This window comes from Microcaecilia unicolor, chromosome 10, assembly GCF_901765095.1.
Source record: "Microcaecilia unicolor chromosome 10, aMicUni1.1, whole genome shotgun sequence".
Classification (NCBI taxonomy): domain Eukaryota; kingdom Metazoa; phylum Chordata; class Amphibia; order Gymnophiona; family Siphonopidae; genus Microcaecilia; species Microcaecilia unicolor.
In genome coordinates this window covers 57327627-57349879 of record NC_044040.1, presented here as the reverse complement: position 1 = coordinate 57349879, position 22253 = coordinate 57327627, and the positions used below count along the sequence as shown (strand labels likewise).

General features: G+C 45.5%; 1 protein-coding gene across 1 annotated transcript in view; it reads left to right on the top strand.

The window, feature by feature from the left end:
- MDFIC (MyoD family inhibitor domain containing) overlaps positions 1–22253 on the top strand; it is a 160515-nt gene that overhangs the window by 12055 nt on the left and 126207 nt on the right. The window contains exon 2 of the mRNA XM_030216314.1: positions 6505–6655. Within this exon, the coding sequence (XP_030072174.1) occupies positions 6562–6655 (94 nt within the window). The 5' untranslated portion in view covers positions 6505–6561. The remainder of the gene's footprint in view (positions 1–6504; positions 6656–22253) is intronic.

Sequence of the window (22253 nt, the reverse complement as noted above, 5' to 3'; positions counted from 1 at the left end):
TGTCCTTCTCTATCTGAGAAACAGTTTTGGAAGCACTAAAGGCCAGGGTCATAAAAAGTTGAACATGGTTTTGTCAAAATTATACCCCCCCCCCCCCCCCCCGTTTACAAAGCCGCTATTGGCTGTCTGTGCAATAATGCCGACACAGCCCATTCACTTTGAATGGGCTGTGTTGGCATAGCCATGCGGCAGCCTCTAGCACGGCTTTGTAAACACAGGGATATATAAGTTATTTTTGTTGGTATTGTAAAGTTTGCAAAAAAATTAAGAAAGTTAAAGAGATATAGGGGCTTATTTTCAAAACAGAAAAACACTCAATAAGCGGCAGAAAGCAGCATTTGGACGTTTTTTTCTGCCAAAATGTCCAAATCACTATTTTCAAAACCCATTTTAAGACATTTTTCTATGCAGTTCATCTGAAGTGCATCTGAATCACAAAGAGGCATGTTGGGGTGGGATTTGGACATTCCTAACACTTGGATGTTTTTCTGCCATAATGAACAAAGCAAAAACATCCAGGTCTAAATTCTAGGTGTTTGGGGCTAGACCTGTTTTAATAATGACTAAGAGGGGCAAAATCGAACGGGGTGCCCAAGTTTTCATGAGGGCATCCTTGCAGGATGGCCCCGCGAAGTGGCGGGGAAACCCGTATTATCGAAACAAGATGGGCGTCCATCTTTCATTTCGATAATACAGTCGGGGACGCCCAAATCTCAACATTTCGGTCAACCTTGATCCCAATGCAGCTCCTTGTGACCCTGGGCAAGTCACCTAACCCTTCATTGTCTCAGGTACCAAACTCAGATTGTGAGCCCACTAAAGACAGATTCAGTGCCTGTATATAATATATGTAAACCACTCTGGTTGTACCCCAGAAAGACAGTGCATCAAATGCATGACCCTTTAGTATAAAAGTTTTAGCACAACAAAATGTACAGTAAAACTATTGTGCTAAAGGATGGTTTAGTCAGCATGCCAATAAGCAGAGTAGGGAATCCCCTCCCCCCTTCATCTAAAGGATGTGCAAATTTTAGTCTGCTTTTTCCTCTCCGCCCTAAGTACTGAATCTTTACTACAGCTGCTGAGTTGTAGTAAAAATTCTAGTGTGGGAGTTAGAGGGTCATCTGAGGTGAAGCACAGCCCTTCATCTCAAGTGACACTGGCCAAGAAAAGTCCCTGGTGGTCCCAATGAGTCTTCTTCCTTTTAATAAGTGAAGGAGTGGCATAATGGTTAGTGCAGTACCCTAAGAACTGGGGAGCCTGGTTCAATTCCCACTGCAGCTTCTTGTGACTCTAGGCAAGTCACTTAACCCTCCACTATCCCAGGTATTCTCATGATGCTGAGAATTCTCTTAGCCTCCATGACTGCACACCTTGGGCTGGTACTGTAGGGTGATTTGCCCAAAGTAGTGGGGTTCCTTTTTTGTACATTCTATAGTTAACTTACTTTTGTTCTCCATGTTTTCTTTTACTTTGCCCTTGCATTCTGACGATGCTGTATGGTGGACTGCTGTAGAAGATGAGGTCCCCTTGTGAGAATCCTACTCCCTGGCTTTGTCTCTGAGAGTCATCAGGGGCTTAAGTTGGAAACCAATTTATGTTAATTAGGCATGGTGAAGCACAGTGACCTATTTTATGGACTTCCTCTCCTTAATACCTTTTCTTGAGGAACTTCAAGCCATTTCCACAGTTTCCTGTACATATTTAAGTTCCAGTTTCTTTTACCAAAGGAGCAATTAAAAAAAAATTATATGCGATCGTGCAAGCAAATTGTCAATGGGGTTTTTCTATGAATATCTGAGGGCTAGTGGTGTTACAGATACCTCTGTACTCATGGATTTTGTACATGAAATTCCTGCACAGTTTTTGCCATTCTTGCCTCTTTGTAGAAGGTGTACTTTTAGATACCGAGAGGGAGGGTAGTTTTCAACCCCTGATTGTACCTGGGTAATTATTTAGTTTCTCAGTGAAAATTTGGGGATTGAAGGTGCTACAAGTATTTCCTTACTTTGGAACATGCAGGTGTAAAGTCAGCACTGTAAAACAGGCATGGAAATTTCAACATGAAATCCCTGAATGCCCTGTCCCTTTGTGGAAGGAGTACTTTTACATACCAAGAGGGAAGGTAGTTTTCAGATCCTTACTTTCCCCCAGAATTTTTGTAAAATTCGTTTGGCTCCTATCTTCTTTTCACGTGATTTTGTTTTGGTTGCATGTTGTTCAAGGGTTGAGGGGTCACCTCTTCAGTTTCCTGGTACTGATGAAAGATGTCATACATCAAACCAGGGGACAGAACTGAGTAGAGAAAATCGCCTGCACTGTGGAACCCTGTGACAAGAGCTTGCTCATTCATTTGAGTGGACCATTGCTATTTGGTGTACAGAGGTCCTCAAGAGGAGTTTTGAGGATAAATGGGACGACATGCTGTATTCGGTTTCTGACTCGCCTGATTTCACCTTGTTTTTTTCTTTTTATTATTATTATTTATTTATTCATTTTCTTTCTTTTAACAAGTATTCCACTTGACAGGAAATACAGATAAGTAACAATAAATAAGAGGGAAAAAACTTCAATTAGTAACAGTTACACTTTAGACCACAGACTTGGAAGGAGACCAGTCTTTAGAAACATTTACAATAAAGTATAATACGTTAATGAAATAAGGCTTAGAACGCTTCCCTTATCCTAAATACAAATTATGATCCACATTGGAAATTAACGGTTAGCCCATTTTCTTCAAATGTATAAATGCCTTTAGCAGCTCTGGTTGATAAAAAATATATTTTAAGCCCAAATACTTAACAACACATTTGCATGGGTAATTAAGATAATAATAAGCCCCTAATGCTAGTATTTCTGTTCTCATTAAGAGGAATAATTTCCTTCTTTCTTGTGTCTGTTTAGTAATGTCTGGATACATCCATACTTTCTTTCCTCGAAACAAAGAGTGCAATTTTTGAAGTAAATACGTTTAACAGCTTCTAAGTTCTGTTGGAAAATAAATGAAACTATAAGCGTTGCTCTCTCTGAGTCCGCATTTAAAGTTGTTTCCAATATTTCAGAGATATTTAACTCTTCTTCTCTATTTTCTCGAGAAGAGGCTTCCAAAAGATTTTCCAAAGGTTTTTTATTTTGTATATAATTTCACCTTGTGTTTAAGTGTTTTAAAGACAATTCTATAAATTTGCATGTACAGGCAAGTGCCAAATACCTGTGTATGTTACAGAATAGTATCACATACATGGTAAGAGGCATCACTAACTGGTACTTACTTGTATGTATATGTGTTAGCCAAGATTCTATAAAATATGCACTTATCCTCTTTAGAGCGTTTGTGATGGGGCGTTCATGTGAGTGGAGAATGGGTTGGCAGTGGGCGGCTGTACCAGATATGCTCTTAATGTACAGAATACTGTAAGTTGTGGACGAATGTAGTGCCACATAGCTGCAAACACCTGTTCCTTGATATTGTGTAGGTGATCGCAGCTACATGTTTGCACATAAGAGGCACCCTATTCCATATTCTATCATGACACTTACTCGTATAAGTGCCCTTATAGCATACTGCTTGGGACCATGATTTTTGGTGCTAATTTTATGGTGTCCCATTGAGCACCATTTATTTTTATGTTATTGATTTTATTTATTATGATTTGCTATACCGCAGTTAACTAACTTGAAGATCACAGCGGTGTACAATGCTAACAAAATTCACGCAAAATCTGAAAGGAAAGGAACTACAAATTTAAATAGGAAAGGTAGCATTCAAAGCAAGGAGTAAGATGCACAAGATAAAGGAGGGGAGTAACATAAATGGGTATGGGCGATGGTAAAAGAGGAGCAAACCAGAAACCTAGGTTGCCTGATTGAAGAGCCATGTTTTCACAGCAACGTTAAACTGAGAACATAAGAGTAGCCATGCTGGGTCAGACCAATGGTCCATCTAGCCCAGTATCCTGTTTTCCAAACAGTGGCCAAGCCAGGTCACAAGTACCTGGCAGAAACCCAAATTGTGACAACACTCCATACTACAAATCCCAGGACAAGTAGTTGCTTCCCATGTCTGTCTCAATAGCAGACTATGGACTTTTCCTCCAGGAATTTGTCCAAACCTTTTTTAAACCCAGATATGCTAGCCACTGTTACTACATCCTCCGGCAGAGTTCCAGAGCTTAACTATTTGTTGAGTGAAAAAAATATTTCCTCCTATTTGTTTTAAAAGTATTTCCATGTAACTTCCTCGAGTGTCCCCTAGTCTTTGTATTTTGGAACAAGTAAAAAACGCTAGTCCAGATCCTCCAGGGTAGCATTTTCAGAGATGCTTCCCATTCCAAGCGCAAGACCCAAAAGGCAGGCAGAGCTCCGAAGTCTCAATGCGTGTTTGAGACAGTGGTGCAGGGATAAGGGATTTAGATTTGTTAGGATCTGGGTGACATTCTGGGAAAGGGGGAGACTGTTCTGAAAGGATGGGCTCCAGGATGGAAGCAGGCTGCTGGCGCTAACTTTTAAAAAGAAGTTAGAGCAGCTTTTAAACTAGAATGGGGGGGGGGGGGGGGGGAGCCAAAGTTGCCCAGGAGCGCATGGTTTGGTGTGGAGCATCCTTGAAGGATACTATTGAAACAAGACATTAGAGAGTTCAGCTCAAATAGAAATGGGCATAGAGTTCCAGTGAAAAGGGGTGGGAAAGAAGAAAGCATTGTGTCTGGTGGACTCTAAGTGCATTTCTGGGACTTGGGAGGTAAAGACGATAATCATTAAGGGAGCGCAGAAGCTGGGCCGGAGTATATGGAATGGTAAGGGTGGTGAGATGGGGAGGCAGGCTGGTTCTGAAAGCCTTAGAAGTTAAAAGAAGATCTTTGTAGATGATCTGCTTATTGATTTGTCTCCCATAGTGTTCTGGGGACAATGGACAGGCTTGTTGGATCACTATGGAAGAGGTGACATTTTCTTGTCCTCCTGCCATTGCTAAGTGGGAGCAAATTTAAACTACCTCTGCTAAGGTATTATTTTCTCCCTATATAGTGCTGCCTAATTTATCATGTAATTCATGTTCAATATGTGATACCAATTGCATGTTCTCCCTTTTTTAATCTGATTGTTCATTATATCATCCATGTTTCTATATACAGTATATTACCAAGTGTATCTTTACTCTGAAATGGCATAAGTCATGACGGAAAATTGTAAGCCACATTGAGCCTGCAAATAGGTGGGAAAATGTGGGATACAAATGCAACAAATAAATAAATAAATACATAAATAAGGTCACAGCCCCCAGTCTCACCTTTGCTATTTCTATTTTTTTTCTGCTACTCTGGTGGCAGTATACTTTCTTTTTGTTGTTTTAAACTTCTTTTTTAGGGAGGTACATTCTGACAAAATATCCAAGTTTAGTTAAGATTGGTTCTGATGTGGTTGCTGTTGGATGAGGCGGTCCAGAGTGGTTTTCATAAAGTGGAGACTATCTCCAGCCCCCACAACTTTTTTTTTTAGTCCTGAATTTAAATAGAGTAAGTTCCTGCGAGCAACTGGTTGAACCTGAATATGCAGTTTTAATGCAAGTTAAGTGCTTGCAAACAGTCCTTAAAAAACATTGCTCATTAAGGAGAGGGATTTAAAGTGCTGCTGTATCAGAGTTAAGCTAATCCAACAGCTAAAACCTGCCAAACCTCGTATCATGAAATCACATATCTTTGTACATGCCTTTTATTTGGGGAGGTGGGGGAGGGGAGTCTGGAAGGAAAATATGAACTATTTTTGTTCTTCTAGCAGTAACAGGATTACGGATTGTGCTATCAAGATTCTTAAGAAATAAAGAAAGACAGTGCTATTTGGAAAATATAAGGAGGAATGCATATACAGGTGTTAGGCTTCTGACTGTGGGATTATGTTGCGACATGTCTGGCATTTTGCTGCATTCTCCTCCTCACCTCCTAGAACTTGTTCTCACAGCTCCAGCACGGAAACTAATGAATGGCAATACCCGGAAGCCCTCTGCCTCTGTTGTCTTGGGTGCTCGGCTGCTCACAAAGGTTGGAAGTTTTCAGGGTTCAGAAATGATGTATAGTTTTTCGAGGGAAGGGAGGGAGGAGGAGTGTTAAGACAAGATTCAGGGTAGGCAGCGGAGACTCGGATTTTGGGAGATGTCGCTGCTATAACTTCTCTTCAGGAACTACTGGGCTGGCAAGGACTCTTAGGCTGACACTCTACTTCTTTGGTACTGCTAGACCCTTCCCATTTCCCTGTTCTCTCTTCCCTCCCATCTTTATCACTGCTTTATTGGATATCTAATATTTTTTGTCCTCCCTATTGGCTCAGTGTGAAACAAAAATGATCTTAAGACAGAATGTTGCTGCAGCAGTCACTGTTCAGTGCTGTAATTTTTTCTTGTAACTTTCTTTTTTGTAAATATATTTTCCACTTTACAACATACAAGCAGCATTTATCTTTGGGCATAATATGTTCTAAAATGAAACAGGAACTTTCACCCGCTTGTTTTTTCAGGATCTATTACCTTTTTGGGGACATTAGATATTTATTTCTTGGTGAAAGAGCCGGCAGATGTCCCAAGTGAGAGAACCTCTTTGTCCAGGGCCTGAAGGGCCAGATGAAGGAGCTCCAGCAGAAAGCAGTCTTTTAATCTCAGAACTTCAGGGTAAGTTGTTTACAAAGTCTTCTTGTTTGTTGCATTTGTCAAAATGTTTTTTTTTTTCATATGAAGAATGTCAGCATGTGTATTTCCTAGGGCTGTACATTAAACGTGTCAATAACGCGATTAACACGTTAAGTGTTTAACTCAAATTAAAAATTACCACTTTGCGAAGTCTCTCTCCCTCTTTTTTTCTGCTGGGACCTTACCTCTCTGATGCTCAAGCAGCCCCCTTTCCTCTGCGCATGCCAAGCCTCTCTATCTGTAACAGGAAGTTCTGGCAGAGTGGACGGAACTTCCTGTTACAGAGGCTTTTGGCAGGTGAGGCAGGGAAAAGGAGCTGCCATGCCGTGAGAAGCACCGGATGTGAGGAGCTTCCGAGTCGGCTGCCGCATGCTAGGAGCTGTGCGCGAGAAGGAGCTGCTGGCTGAGACCCACGAGGGCCTGAGGAGCTGCCCGGTGTTGCCAAAGTGATAATTATTACTAAAAGAGGTGCTGGGAACCTCCTTGGGATAAAAAAAGGAAGAAAGAGAGAGAGAGAGAGAGAGAGAGAGAGAGAGAGATGGATGACCATGGGGAGGGGGGGGGGGAAGGAAACACTGGGGAAGAAACAGGAAAAAGAGAGAGAGAAAGAGATGTGAAGGGGGGGGGGGGTGGTTAGAGGGACAGATGCTGCAAATAGGGCATGAAAGAATTACAGAAGGGAGATGGTGGCCATAGAAGGGAGAAGAGGAAAAGGAAAAAATTGGTGATCATGGATAAGAACATAAGAAAAGCCATATTAGGTCAGACCAATGGTCCATCTAGCCCAGTATACTGCTTCCGAGCTTGTCCACACCTTTTAAAAACTCAGATACGCTAACCGCTGTTACCACATCCTCCATCAGTGAGTTCATGAACTTAACTATTCTTTGAGTGAAAAAATACTTCCTCCTATTTGTTTTAAAAGTGGATGGAGGGGAGGGAGATGGGAGGAGATGGTGCCAGGAGAGGAGAAGGGAGGAGATGGTGCCCATGGTGGATCATGCGACCAAGGTGCGATTAAAAATTTTAATCGATCTGCAGCCCTAGTATTTATTTGAAACTTTGTTTTCCCATCAGCATACTATGAGTTACTAAACGTTTCCTTGTTGTATTATGTAACCTGTCACTCTTCAATCACAGAATTTAAAGAAACGTCATCTTGTTTATAATGACACTTTTGAAAAAGATACATTTTGTTAGTTCTACACGTATCTAGTTTCTTAACCATCTTTCTGTTTCCTTGATGTGTCCAGTAAACCTCTAATACATTGTAGCAAACAAATTGAGTCTGTGTGTAGTCATGCATATTGTAAAATCACGTTATTTCTTCTTTCAGAGCACTCAGGCTACTGATTAATAATACAAGTTAGTGTAATGCACTCTAAGAGAGTTTTCAGGTCAAACACAGTACAGTCCTTGTATAATTATATCGTGTGGTCTAGGTTTCCAAAGTTAACTTAGACAGACTGCACAGATTTACTCTTTAAATCTTGTATTTATTTTGTGCTATGTTTGGAAAACTTTCAGGGCAATTTTACAGTTGGGTGCTTCCATTTAACCACCCTGAGGACGTGCGGTGGTCTCTTCTATAATGGCACTTGGGCATTTAGGTTCCATAATAGAATACTAACATAACCCGGTATCAGCGTAGCTATGATATACAGGCCCGCAATTATGCCAGCCATAGACCTAATGTTGCAGTATTCTATATATTATGGAGTCCTTTAATTAAGCTGCGCTATGACTAGCGCGTGAGTTTCATGCACTGAGGTTACTTTTAGTGCAGCTGTAAAATGGCTGCATTTCCTATTTCCTTCATTAATGGCTATGCATTAACCCTATGTACTAAGCTGCGCTGGCAGATGCTGTGCACCAATGCTGACACAGCCCATTCACTTTGAATGGGCTGTGTCAGTACTGCCGCGTGGCTGCTGCTAACGTGGCTTAGTAAACAGGGGGGAGATAATTTCTCAATTAGCTCCTGGCCTTTAGCATGGGAGCCCTTACTGATGCCTGTTTTCTAGGCGGTAAGGACTCACATGCTAACCATGTGCTAATTGATAAGCAGGCGGCGATTAGCACTAGGCATGCCTACTTTCCGTCTCCAAGCATGACCCCAGCACTAAAAAATAAAAAGTATTTTTTATTGTGTGGAAAGTGTGTGCTTATCCAAAGGGTGCCATGGGATGCCAGAGCGCTCCCCGAGGTACTGCTTTTCAGCTTGCAATAAGCAAGCGTTAGTACTTACCGCAGCTTAGTAAAAGGGCTCCTATCCCCTGGATTCTATATAAGGCGAGGCGAGTAGCATGCATTAAATTGTGCAAGAGGCCAATTTGTGAATGCTACTCAATTGAGTAACAGGCCAATTAGTGATGATAATTGGCCAATAACAACTAATTATCACTAATTGGCGATAACTGGAATTTACGCAGGCTTCTTTTTAGGCATATTCTAAAAAGATGCACACGCAAATTCCAACGCATGTAGTTGAAAAGGGAGCACAGCCATGGGAGGACTGTGGGCATTACGGGCGGCGTTACTTGAATTTACGCACGTTGTTATAGAATTCGGGGGAACCCACCTGCATATAGGCGTGGGTGTTTATACCAGGTTTTCAGTGGTGTAAATGGCCGCACCTAAATGTAGGTGTGTTCCACAGTTCTATGCGCTATTCTATACACCACGCCTAACTTTAGGCGCATTATATAGAATAGTGCATTAATTGGATGTGTCTACAGAATCTGGTCCTATGTGTGTAACGATGTTCTACTCAAGCTCCACCCATGTGAGAGTCCCGCTTGCATTTACATATTATGCAAAGTACGTGAAAGTACTATTATAGAATAGTGCTTAATCACCGTGCTTGCACTTTTAGTTGTAAGTGTACATTTACACGCATATGTACTAGTATTAAGCACACGAGGGGGTATAAATGCAGGTGCCTAAATTATAGAATTGACCTTTTTACTTCTGGATCTGCTAATTTAGGGAAATATAAAGCATAGCATTTGGCTGTTTTGATAGAAAAAGTTGCAGTCTTGTTCTGGGTACAGTTTCATTCCAGCTGCTGTTGCCAAGTCAAGGTTTAAAACACAGCTGAGAAAACTGTATCCTTGGATAAGCAAATGTCTTTTGACCTAGAAATATGTTTAGCTGAATTATCCTTTTTCTTGTTGTCCTGATGACTCATAACTTAAGCAGAGACAATAAGGTTAGACAAAGAAGAGAAAGCATCAAGAACTAAATAGACAGAACTGCGTTTTACAGGAAGCATCCAAAAATCTAAGTTACTAATTTGATTTCCTAATTTATTTTTCTTAAAAGATTTGGTATACACCTACTTATAAAACATCAAAGTGGTTTTCAAAATGTTATAAAAAAAAGGATATGTAAAAAACAAATATCAACAGAACACAAAAGGATGAAAGAGGGAGGGACACAAAAGAGAAAACAAGCAGTTCAGTTCGAAAGGCGAGGACCTAACAACAGCAAAATCATGCTGCTCCAAAAGACTGACCAAAACCCAAATCTCAAAACCTCCAAATGGGTAGTGAAAGTGTTTGGACTGTCTGTCTGAAAGTTTTTAACTGCATTTCACATCTGTTAGTTTAAAAGTTTATAGTTGCATTTTACCCACCGGGATTTAGCGTCTGTAATTGAAGATCCGTCCAGCTGTCTGTATCTCTCCCGTCTATCCACATAGGTTTTATGTGAGTACAGAGGGAGCCTGAGAAGAAGAGCAAGGGCAGTGAGGCAGCCAGAGACATTCAGAAGCTTTAAGGTGGCATAGAGAAGCTGGTAACAGTGTCAAGAGCAACAGGGCAGCATGGAGGGTAGGATTCCCATCCAAACATGTGGATGAGGTTATGATCCCTGATAGAAAATCCCTCTCTCTCAGTTCCTGGATGACAGCAATGACATGACTAGGCTGGTGCTTCTTGAAACTTGCCTTCAACTTGGCAAGAAAAAGACAAGCCATCCCCTTTAGCCCATTTGCAACATTGTTTATTAAGACACTGAAAAGACCTGATATCCTCAGATTCTTGTAGGCATAATTAGTTGCTTTTCACTTGCTATGAATAGTTTATGAAGTTCACAGTGGTTTTTTTTTTTTGTTTGTTTTTAGTAAAAGAATGAACACTATTAGCATTGTAAGTAAACTAATTAGTGTTGATGTCAGTATGAAGTGACACAGTTTGTGTTAGATGGAGTACTCAATTCAGCATGACATATTGCGGGCATTGTGCCCTGTGCTTTATAAGTGGCAGATGAGTGTTTGGTGGAATGATTATATGGGATGACTAATGCAAGTTTATCTGAATGGGTGTTTCTGGCTGTTCTTATGCAAGTGATATTGATACCCCTGTGAAAGAAACTCTCTTTGCAAGTATCTATGTTGGATAGTTATTGACTTGTATCTCATCTCCCATTTTGGGGTAAATTAATGGCGAAAAGAGTAGTGATATAGTTTCATGATTTTTTGGAAGAAAATTCTGTTTTACAGTACAAGTCCAAAAATCTGAATGCCAGAAATCCGGATGCTTTAAAATTGTGACATCCAGACCACCCGAGAATCCAGACTACAAGTGCTGCACACCTTCTCCCTCCTGCATGATCCGGCGTCTCTCCCTCCACTCCTGGCCCTGCCCATGGCACTCTCTCTCTCTCTCACTCTCCTGCATAATTTCTGGTGTACCTTTTCAGAATTAAGCATGTCTTCCGTGCTTCAGTGCCAGTGGCAGCCTTACTCACAGACTGCCTCCGGCCTGCACCTGGCCTTTTCCTCTGACCCATCTGTCTTTCCAAAAACAGGAAGTTGCATCAGAAGGGGCGGGATGGGTCAGAGGAGAAAGGCCTGTGAATAAGTTTGCTGTTGGTGCTGCAGGACGGAAGACTTGCTTACGTCTGAAAAGGTACACCTGGGCAGGGAGTAAGAGAGAGCCATAGGCAGGGATGGGAGGGGAAGGAATGCCAGACTATGCAGGGGGAAGGATGGAAGAGATAGGGTGTAGCAACAAGGGGTGGAACTTGGGAATATAGACCCCCCTACTTTGGGCTCAGGTCCTTGGGCCCCTTCCTTTGGGCTCTGGCATTTTCTTAAGCTGCAGAGACAGAGATGGAATAATGCTGGATGGGGGAAGGAGATACTGGAAGGGGAAGAGAGACACAGAGAAAGAAAGAGAGAGAGATGGGGAAGAGAGACAGAAAGATAGAGAGATGCTGGATGGGGAAGAGAAATACAGAGAGAGAGAGAGGGAGGGAGAGAGATGGGGAAGAGAGACAGAAAGATAGAGAGATGCTGGATGGGGAAGAGAAACAGAGAGAGAGAAAGAGAGACAGAGAGAGAGATGAGGAAGAGAGAGACAGAAAGATAGAGAGATGCTGGATGGGGAAGACACAGTGAGCGAGAGAGAGAGAGAGATGCTGGATGGGGAAGACACAGTGAGCGAGAGAGAGAGAGAGAGAGAGAGAGAGAGAGATGCTGGATGGGGAAGACACAGCGAGAGAGAGAGAGAGATGCTGAATGGGGAAGAGAGATGCTGGATGGGGAAGACACAGCAAGAGAGAGATGCTGGATGGGGAAGAGGGACATAGAGAGAGACAGAAATGGGGTGATGCTGGATGGGGGGGGGGGGGGGGGAAGAGAGAGAGACTGGATGAAGCATTCAGTATTTGTTAATTAATAGATCAACGAAATTTGCCTGTTCATCTCGTCTTTATTCTTCCTTAAATTTGAATTTAAAAAATACTTTCTGAGAATCCAGAAAAATCTGAAAATCCGGACTGACCCAATCTCCAAGCAGTCTGGATTATTGGATTTGTTCCACAAGAAATGTACATGAGGCAGATTTGCATACATTGCCTTCACAGCTTGCAGATTTATCACAAGAATATTTATAGTAGAACCTTTGAAAACCTGACTGGCTGGTCTCCTCTAGGAAAGGTTTGAAAATTATTGATCTAGTGAATACATATCTCGAGGTAATGAATGTCCACTAGATTTGACCGACATGCATCCAGTTTTGTCAATATCCCATTATACTTTAGAAACTGAAGTACTCATTTCTAAGTAGTAGTATTGTGCAATAGAAAAAGTGCAGGTGTTGCCTATCAGTACATATTGTATGTGTGGAACATGAATTATGATTAATGGAGTCTACTCTGCCAAAGGCGAAATGATCAGTGTAGTTCCCCATGGCCCAGTAACATGACCGCTTCTTTCCAGTATCTCGATTAGCAGCAGTAGGGGACTTGCAGATGATACTTAAATCTATAACAAAGTAGGTATGCCAGATGGGCTGGAAAAAATGAGAGAGGCTTGAATATACTGGAAGAATATCAGGGATTTGGAAAATGAGCTTTGCTGTGTAAAAGTGTAAAATCATATCTCGGAATGCAAAAATTTCTTAGCTATGCTGCAACATTTAGAATATCATAATCCTTGGAGCCGGTACCTCTGGTTCAGGCTAATTGACCCCCCTTCCCCCCGTACTCCTTATTTTTCAATAACACAACACACCAGTGTGGGATAACACAGGCCGCAGCTTGCTTATTTAACATTACTTAAATAACAATAACATAACGACCCCCTTTTGCCCGAGCTACAATTTTACAGACACACCGCAGCAACTGCTGCTCCCCCACCGCCACTTGCCCTGACAGCAAGTGGCCTCTTCCTCCAGCCAGCCTCATCCGACTTCGCCACTTCAGCAAGAGCCAAGGCCTGTGTGGACCTCCACACATTCCACCGGGTCACCCGACCCACTTCTGCACTGGCTCACCCCTGAGCCTAGTCCCTGTAGCTCGGGTTTTTTGCCACTGGGGGAGGGCTTGCATCGCAAAGCCCCCTCCCCCCCCACAAGCTGCGCCCTAGTGAGATTCCCCCACACTGGTGGCTTCGATACATTTCTGCAAATCATTTAAGAAAAGATCCAACCCCACTGCTGACAGATGCACTCCATCTGTAGCGAATAAACCTGCACACCGCGTATCCACCCACGTATGTTTAATCTGGCAACCCCCCCATAGCCAGTACCCATCTTCCTATCTGCCTGTTTACTTTGTGCAAGCCCCGCTGCCACTTGCGCGCCGGCAACCGGGCTGGCCATGGTATGATGTCTGACCACGCCACCCGTGTGGTCAGAAACCAGGCCATCACCAATCTCAAGTCGTCCTTAACTGAATCTATCAGTTGCTTGCCAGTCCAACTGTCCACTTCATTACCACCCAGATGTATTATCACCAACTGATGCCATCGCATGCCTCGCTGTCCCCACCATGAGATTCGGATCTCCCGTTGCGCCAAGCTTAAATGGACTGTGCCCGGCCTCCGGGCCGCTCTGCTGCTCGCCCAATGTATGAAGGAATGCCCGATAATCCATACCCTGGATGTCCCACCGCCGGCATCTAGGGGAGATGGGCAGCCACGAGTTGGGTTTGCACACACAAGCTGACAACCCCCAACAACTAGACAGACAGAAAAGCATACCATAGTTGGAAAGACACTACACAGATGGAGTAGGCCCGTATCCGCTCCCAACAGCCACCCCCCGCACCACAACCCCCCCTCTTCATTAAGGCCGAATGTATGCCTTGTACGCCCCAGAGGACCACCTTCCAATGCCCTGGATGACTGCCACTCCTAACCCCGCCCGTCTCGCACTCGTCGCCGCTCCAATGCGGAAGGAATGCGTGCCAAACCTCGTAGGATCCTCACCTAAACTGACCAAACACCTACGCAGGATGGCAGCGAACTGGTACCTCGTCAGCGCAGACCCATCCGCATGCATGAACAACGAGGGGGGGCCCTCCGGCTGCTCCCTGAGATAGTCCTCTAACAACCCCACCGGACATGCCCGCCAGCCCCTCACTTGCTTCAACACTACAGTGTGTCCCTTCCCTATCTGGTCCGTTTTGGACCGCAGCAACCGTATGCGGAGCTCGCCTTCCACAATCGTAACACACTGCCGCAACACGCCGGTCACCGCCACCACCGACTGTGTCTTTTCCACTAATTCCCCTACCCGAAAAGCCCCGTAAAAAGCTAAGGCGTATGCTGCCTGAAATAACTTTGCTTCGTAATCCGTGTATGTTACCTGGTCCAGAGTGCGCAGAATACCCAGCAGAAGCATGTGTGTAATTGGCTTGCGCCCGTCCTCCACCCGTGGTGTGGACCGAGCCCAGCCCTTTAGCGCACTGTGCACCAAAAAACGCGATGGCGGTTGGGCCCAGCCCATGGCCTTACTGAAAAAGATAAAACCCGCTAGCCTCCTGTTAACTGCGCTCCGAGAACTCCCCCGTGCCTTCTCATATGCCACATATGCCGCTAACAACTCGTCAGTACTCCCGCCCGATAACCCACCTTGGCTTTGTAAGAACTCCTGCTCAACTTGAAAACCCCGCATATGAGCAGACCAGGTGGTTGGTGCCACTGACACCTTCAACAGCTCCCATACTTCGGGTCTCCGAAGCGCCAGAGCTGAACCGGCATCTGCTGCCCCTCCGCGTCCGCCTCCGGGGCCAGTGTTCGAAAGGTCTGGAATTGGAAACGGGACAGGGCATCAGCCAGCTTATTCTGAACTCCAGGAACATGTCGGGCTCTCAAATGCGTATTTAAGCAAAGACATCGCAGGACTAGCTTGCACATCAAAGCGTTTACCTGTAGACACTTGGCCACCTGTTTATTAACTACTTCTACCACTCCTTGATTGTCACACCAGGCTACAATATTCCGATTGCGCAATCTCTCTGGCCACAACTCACAGGCTACCACTAACGGGAACAATTCCAAAAAAGTGATATTCTGAGTGGTCCCGGCTCTGACCCAGCTGTCAGGCCACGGGGCCGCGCACCAGGCCCCCCCGCAATACACCCCAAAACCCAGCCCCCCGGCCGCATCCGAGAACAACTCCAGGTCAATCGTGGACACTTCCTGTCCCCGTATTGCCAACGTACCATTGAATGTTGACAGGAAGTCCAGCCACATGTGCAGGTCTTTGTGCACTCCTGCTATTATCCGGACGTAATGATGTGAACGCGCCACGTTTGCTGTCGCCGCCGCCAGGCGTCACGAGAACACCCTCCCCATCGGTAAGACTTTGCAGGCAAAGTTAAGGCTACCCAACAAGGCCTGAATAGTCTGCAAGGGCGCTTTCTTTACCTGCAAAACCGCGACTATCCGGCTCTCCAACTGTGCCACCTTGTCTATCGGTAGCCTCGTGACCATACGCGCGGTGTCAATCTCTATACCGAGGAACGTGAGAATCTGAGTTGGCCCGTCCGTCTTTTCCTCCGCCAGTGGGATGCCAAATTCCTTAGCTACTGCGGAAAAGGTCTCTAACAACCGCGTACACTCCTGGCCGTCCGCAGCACCAACAAATAGAAAATCGTCCAGATAATGTACTACACTATTCAGCCCAGCCCTCTGTACCATCACCCAGTGCACAAACGAACTAAAGCATTCAAAATAAGCACATGATATGCCCATGGGCATACATCGGTCGAAGTAGTAACCCCCATCAAAATGAAAACCCAGCACCGGAAACGCCGACGGATGCACGGGCAACAGTCGGAAGGCTGCCTCTATATCCACTTTTGCTAGCCGCGCCCCCACCCCCCATCGGTGTACAAACCTCACCGCGCAGTCAAATGATGTATACTGCACTGTGCAATATTCCCTGGGAATGCCCGCGTACACCGACCTGCCGTCTGGAAACGAGAGGTTGTGAATGAGTCGGAATTTTCCCGGCGCTTTTTTTGGAATCACCGCCAGTGGTGACAACATGAACGGTGAAAACGGCCGCTCTACAAATGGACCCGCGATCCTGCCCAGCCGAAGCTCCTCCTGCAGCTTGCCACGCACCACTTCCTGTAGCCATGTCACTGACTCGGAATTCCGAACCCAGTTATCCTCTACGCAGCCCCGGTACGGCACAATAAATCCCCCCGTAAACCCTTGCTCTAGTGTGGCAGCCGCCCTTCTCCTCGGGTATCGATGGAGCCATGGCAGCATCGCATCGACTTGCACTGGCGTTGGTGCCCTGCCAAAACTATTGCTGCTTTCTGGAAGCCGCCCCTCCTCCTCCTTTCTTAGGACATTTGGTGGCAGGATGGTTTTGCCCGCAGGCGGAACACACATGCCGGAACTTGCAATCATGGAAGGGACACGCCGCTCTATTGTAACGCCAGCACATGTCATTCGGCGCCCCCGCCCCACTACTCCCCCCCGCCCCTGCCGCCCGAAAGGGCTTACTCGGTACCATCGTCGCTGACCCTCCTCGGTTCTGACCTACTGCCGCGCCCGTTCCCGATCGCGGAGCCATATGCACCAGCCATAGGTTAATGTCCTGAGATCCCCAAGACATGTGCATGTTCTCCTCCATTTTATCTCTAAACGCCTCATCGTAGTTAAGCCACGCCCACCCACCAAAGCGTTGGAACGCGTCCAGAACCGAGTCAGCGTACGCCAATAACAGCCCATACTGTCCCGGGTCACGTCGCCCCCAAACACTGGCTAGGCGCAAAAAGGCGCGCGTCCAGTTGATGACATTCTTTGCTACCTTGCGTTCCGGTTGTCTCTCCTCCTTATCCTTTTTGGTTTTCTTAGCCTTCCGCCTCCCCCTACCCTCCATTAACCTAAATATATTAATGCACTTGCGCTTTCGAATTTTTTTGTGTAAGGCCAATGGGACTTGTTCCCACAGCTCGGATAAGGCCACTAGCGCTGGTGGGCCCCTGGACCCCGTTCCCCCCAACTGTCCTACGCCCTCCCTCTGAGTCCCACCTGCCCCCTGCTCCGCCTTGCTAGAGGTGGTCGAGCAGGATGTAGTGTCACTAGTTGAAGAGGAAGAAGAATCCCTATGCCGCCTGCCCCTCCCCCTCCACTTGCGCCGCCCTCCTTCGCTTTGCGTCCTGGACGGCTCGCCTATATTACCTGCTCCTGCGCCGCGCTGTCTACGCGGAGTGGATCCGACGCCGCAGCAAGGGCCCCTCCACCGGCCGCAGTCCTCAGCCCCGCCTCCTGGTTCAGCAAGGTCCGCTCCAGACCCGCCGTCTGTAGTCCCCTCACACCTCCGGTAGCTTCCTGCAGTAACTGCCTGGCACCTTCTCGCGGTCCACGCACATCTCTCTGCTCCGGTGGCTCCTGTGCATCCGCTGAACGCTGTACCTGTGGAGACAAATCCAACACTGCAGCAGGGGCTGTCGGCCATGCTTGCCACCCTCCACTCTGCACCCCCATTGGAGGCCCCCCGTATCCCACTGCTGGCGCCCACCATCTATCTCCACCTCCATACCCTCTTCCCCACGGAGCCATCCACGCTGGTTGGGGAGATGTCGCCCATGGCGCCCAGCTCCCGTATGGCCATGGTCCCTGCCCTACCTGTTGCCACTCCGCCCCCTGCCAGCCTCGTGCTGCACCGCTTGGCTCCAGCAAATTATCCCCGTAACCCCGGGGTCCACCAGACAAGGTCCCAAACCCCTGCAGTTCTGGGCCTGGCGTCTGCCTCCCCGCCTGTGCCGCTACCGGCGTAGGAACCCTCAGTTGCTCTGGCGGAAGTAGACCCGCACCCCCCTCCCCCTCTACCCACGCTTCAACCCCTGCTCCCTGTGCAACATCCGGTGTACTAATCCTGTCCAAGGAGCTCTGAGTCTTTTTTGTCTTCCCCTTTTTCCTTTGCTGTGCAGGCTGCATGTGTTTGGTTTTGCTTTTCTTTTTTCCTCCTCTCACTCCCGCTGCTCCCACCGCGATTGCTGTCAAGGCAATATCTTTTGACCTGTGTGCCCCCGACAACCCTGGCACCCCCTACCTCGTACCTGCTCTGGGCTGCCATCAAGATCATCGCTGGCGCAGATTGAGACCTCTGCCTCCCCGTCCCCCTGCTCATTTTCAGCCTCCATAGCCCACACAGCTAACCACCTCCGAGGATCAGGGAAAAAACAACGCCCTGATCCTCGAGCAACCCCCCTCCTCTATCCTTTTCCCTTAGCCCGCCTCTTTTTTCCCCCTGCCTATCAGGTGTCTCCAGGCCCCCATAGGCCCCGCCCCCTTTTCCCTCTCACCCAATCAGCTGCCTCCCTCGACGTCCACAGAGCCCTATGGGGCGTCGTGCTCCTACAGCCCGCCCCCCCATCTTCCCAAACCTTCTTGACGGGTCCCGGCCCTCGATTAACGGGGCCTGTCGAGACAAGCTCTCGCCCCCTTCAAGAATTTTAAATTGTCAAACAAGAAAGGGATCGAAGAGTAGCCATCTGAGATGACTTCAAAGTAGTCAGTGTAAGAAAGCCACTGAAAAAGCTAACAGATTGTTTAGCTGCATAATTAGAGGTATTAGATGAAAAAAAGAGCTAACACTTCTGTATGGGTTAGTTGAGAGACCCAACCCCAAACAGCACATTCAGTCATGGGTGCTGTACTGTCATAATGAGACAGAGAGGATAGAGGTGATTCAGAAAAGAACTACTAAAATGATGAAAACTTTGACATGAGCCCTTTAAGGTGGGGCCCATAACTAAAGTGCGGGGTACAAATGTAATAAAAAATAAAAATAAATAGGAGTTGCATGAAGCATAGTGCAGTGCAGGAGAGGGCCTGGTCAAGAAAAAAGCTCGGCAGCACAATATGGGGACAGAGGCAGAGCATGGCATATGCTAGTTGCTTTTAACAAAGTTGCTGCACTGCCTTCCACCAGCTTTAATTAAATTACTTAAACCTTGCTCTTGGCATCTACAAAAGTATTTAAGTGCCCTATCTTCTACTGCCAGACCCAAGTCTTGCAATATTAGTGGCCTGCCAGGGGGAGATGAGGTGCTTAAGCACTTCTCTGGCTGGTGAACAGTCTTGAGTAATCTAATTCTTTTTGTGTATGTCTTAAGAATTTTCCATTATCAAATCACAAAACACAATTTGTTTTGTCTTGTCGTTTGGAGTGGAGGAGTGGCCTAGTGGTTAGGGTGGTGGACTTTGGTCCTGAGGAACTGAGTTTGATTCCCAGCACAGGCAGCTCCTTGTGACTCTGGGCAAGTCACTTAACCCTCCATTGCCCACCACATTGAGCCTGCCATGAGTGGGAAAGTGCAGAGTACAAATGTAATAAAAAATTTGCGGGACACAAACTGTAAAAGTCTGCCCAGCACTGGTCTCAGGTTCTACCCACTGAAGTTGCTGTCAAAACCCTTCCCAGCTTATCCTAAACCGGATTGCTATATATGAGACACAGACCATACAAGTCTGCCCGGCACTGGCCCTAGTTCATCACCGGAGTTGCCATCTAAGTATCACTCAACACATCCACACAAATGCAGCCATTTACGTTTAGGGTTTTTTTTTTATACCATCTATTTTATAATTAGAGATCCTCTGTGTTCATCCCACACCATTTTGAATTCTGTCACCGTTTTTGTTTCTACCACCTCCCTCCTAATATTACTCTTATGTCTACCGCCCCACAACCTGGAGAAGTTTTGTTTCTATATTAATACTTTTCAAGTATTTAAACATATGTATCATATCTCCCTTGTGCCTTATTTCATCTAGGGTATACATATTCAGGTGTTCTAATCTGTTCTCAAACGTCATTTGGCGCAAATTCCATACTATTTTTGTCCTCTTCCTCTGAACCGCTTCTAGTCTTTTCACATCCTTAGCAAGATACGGCCTCCAAAACTGAACACAGTACTCCAGGTAAGGCCTCACCAAAGACTTGTACAGAGGCATCAATACCTCCTTTCTTCTGCTGGTTACACCTCTCTCAATGCTACCTAGCATCCTTGTGGCTTCTGGCACCACCTTGTCACACTGTTTTGTTACTTTAAGATCCTCGGACACCATCACTCCAGGTTCCCTCTCCCTGTCTGTGCATATCAGCATAGGTCTAGAACATAGGGCTCCCTTGGATTTCTACTCCCCAAATGCATCACTTGGCACATCTTTGCACTAATTTTTAACTGCCAAACACTTTTTCATGTTTTCCACTCCCTCTGAGTGTTCACTGTATTACAAATCTTGGTATCATCCGCAAAAAGACAAACCTTACCTTTTAATCCTTTGGCAATGTTACTCACAAATATATAGAACAGAATCGGCCCCAGCACCGATCCTAGAGGCACTCCACTACTCACTTCACGTTTCCTTTCTCCTAGTGAATTCCATTAACCACAACCCTCTGGTGTCTGTCTGTCAACCAGTTCATAATCCAGTTCACCACTTTGGGTCCTAACTTCAGGCCGTCAAGTTTTTATTCAAGAGCCTCCTATGAGGAACCGGGTCAAAGGCTTTGCTGAAATTCAAGTAGATTACATCTAGTGCTTGTCTTTGATCTAATTCTCTGGTCACCCAGTCATAGAATTCAAGTCAAATTCATTTGGCACAATTTACCTTGCTTACAATATGTTAACAAGAAGTAATTTCTGCAGTATACCACAGGTAGCACCGTTATCCTCAGAGTTGATAGCTTTGACTGTACCAAAACCTTTGACACAGTGTTATAGAATACTGGGGTTATGCACCCAACTTGTGTGCCAGGATTTACACCAGGTTTCAGCAGGTGTAAATCCTCGGGCAGTGGAATCTGCACAAAGCACTGTTCCATAAAGGGTGCTCAGCCTGGAGCACCCTTTATGAAATTCTGTTTAGTATGGATTTTTCCTAAATCTTGAGTTCCATTTACTGAATATGGCCTGTAGTGACGCTCCTCCCTTTCTTCATATCCCTTCCTTCTGGTATAGCATGATGAAACAATATTCCAGTCATAGTTCTCCATGAACTATGTCTATGTGACTGCCACAAAATCCAAGTAAGCCTTGCCCATTACAGCGTCTGGATCCAGAATCTTATTTCCCACACTAAAGGCATTAATATAAACATCTTTCCAGATGTTGCCCTTTTTCCAATTGCTAGATTGGTATTTAATATTTTACTTACCTGAATGCTTTTACTTACCTAGAACATGAGAATTGCCATACTGGGTCAGAACAAAGGTCCATCAAGCCTAGTATCCTGTTTCCAGCAGTGCCAATCCAGATCACAAGTACCTGGCAGGGTCCCAAAATGTAACTAGATTCCATGCTGCTTATCCCCAGGGATAGGCAGTAGTTTCCCCTGAGTTTACCTTAATAACAGTCTGTTGACTTTTTCTTCAGGAGTTTGTCCAAATCTTTTTTTTTTTTTAATTCGGCTACAGTAACTATTTTACCACATCCTTTGGCAACAAGTTCCAAAGCTTAACTGTGCATTAAGTGAAAAAAAATATTTCTCCCTATTTTAGATGTATTAAAACCTTTTTTTACCAAACCGCACTAGCGATTCCTGGTGCGGTAATGCCAACAAATCCCATTCACTTTCAGTGGCCTTTGTCGGCATTGCCGCGCAAGAATCACTAGTGCGGTTTGGTAAAAGAGCCCCCTAGTTTGTAATTACTTGGCATGTCTCCTTAACTTGGGACTTTGTTCACCTATCTCTGATGATCCTAGTTTAAAGTAGAAAAAGAGAAGGAAGAAAAAACCTTTTGGTTCATTTTTAGTACATGTGGCTTCCCCCCCCCCCCCCCTTTCAGGTATTTTTTTTTTCATTTCACACATTTGT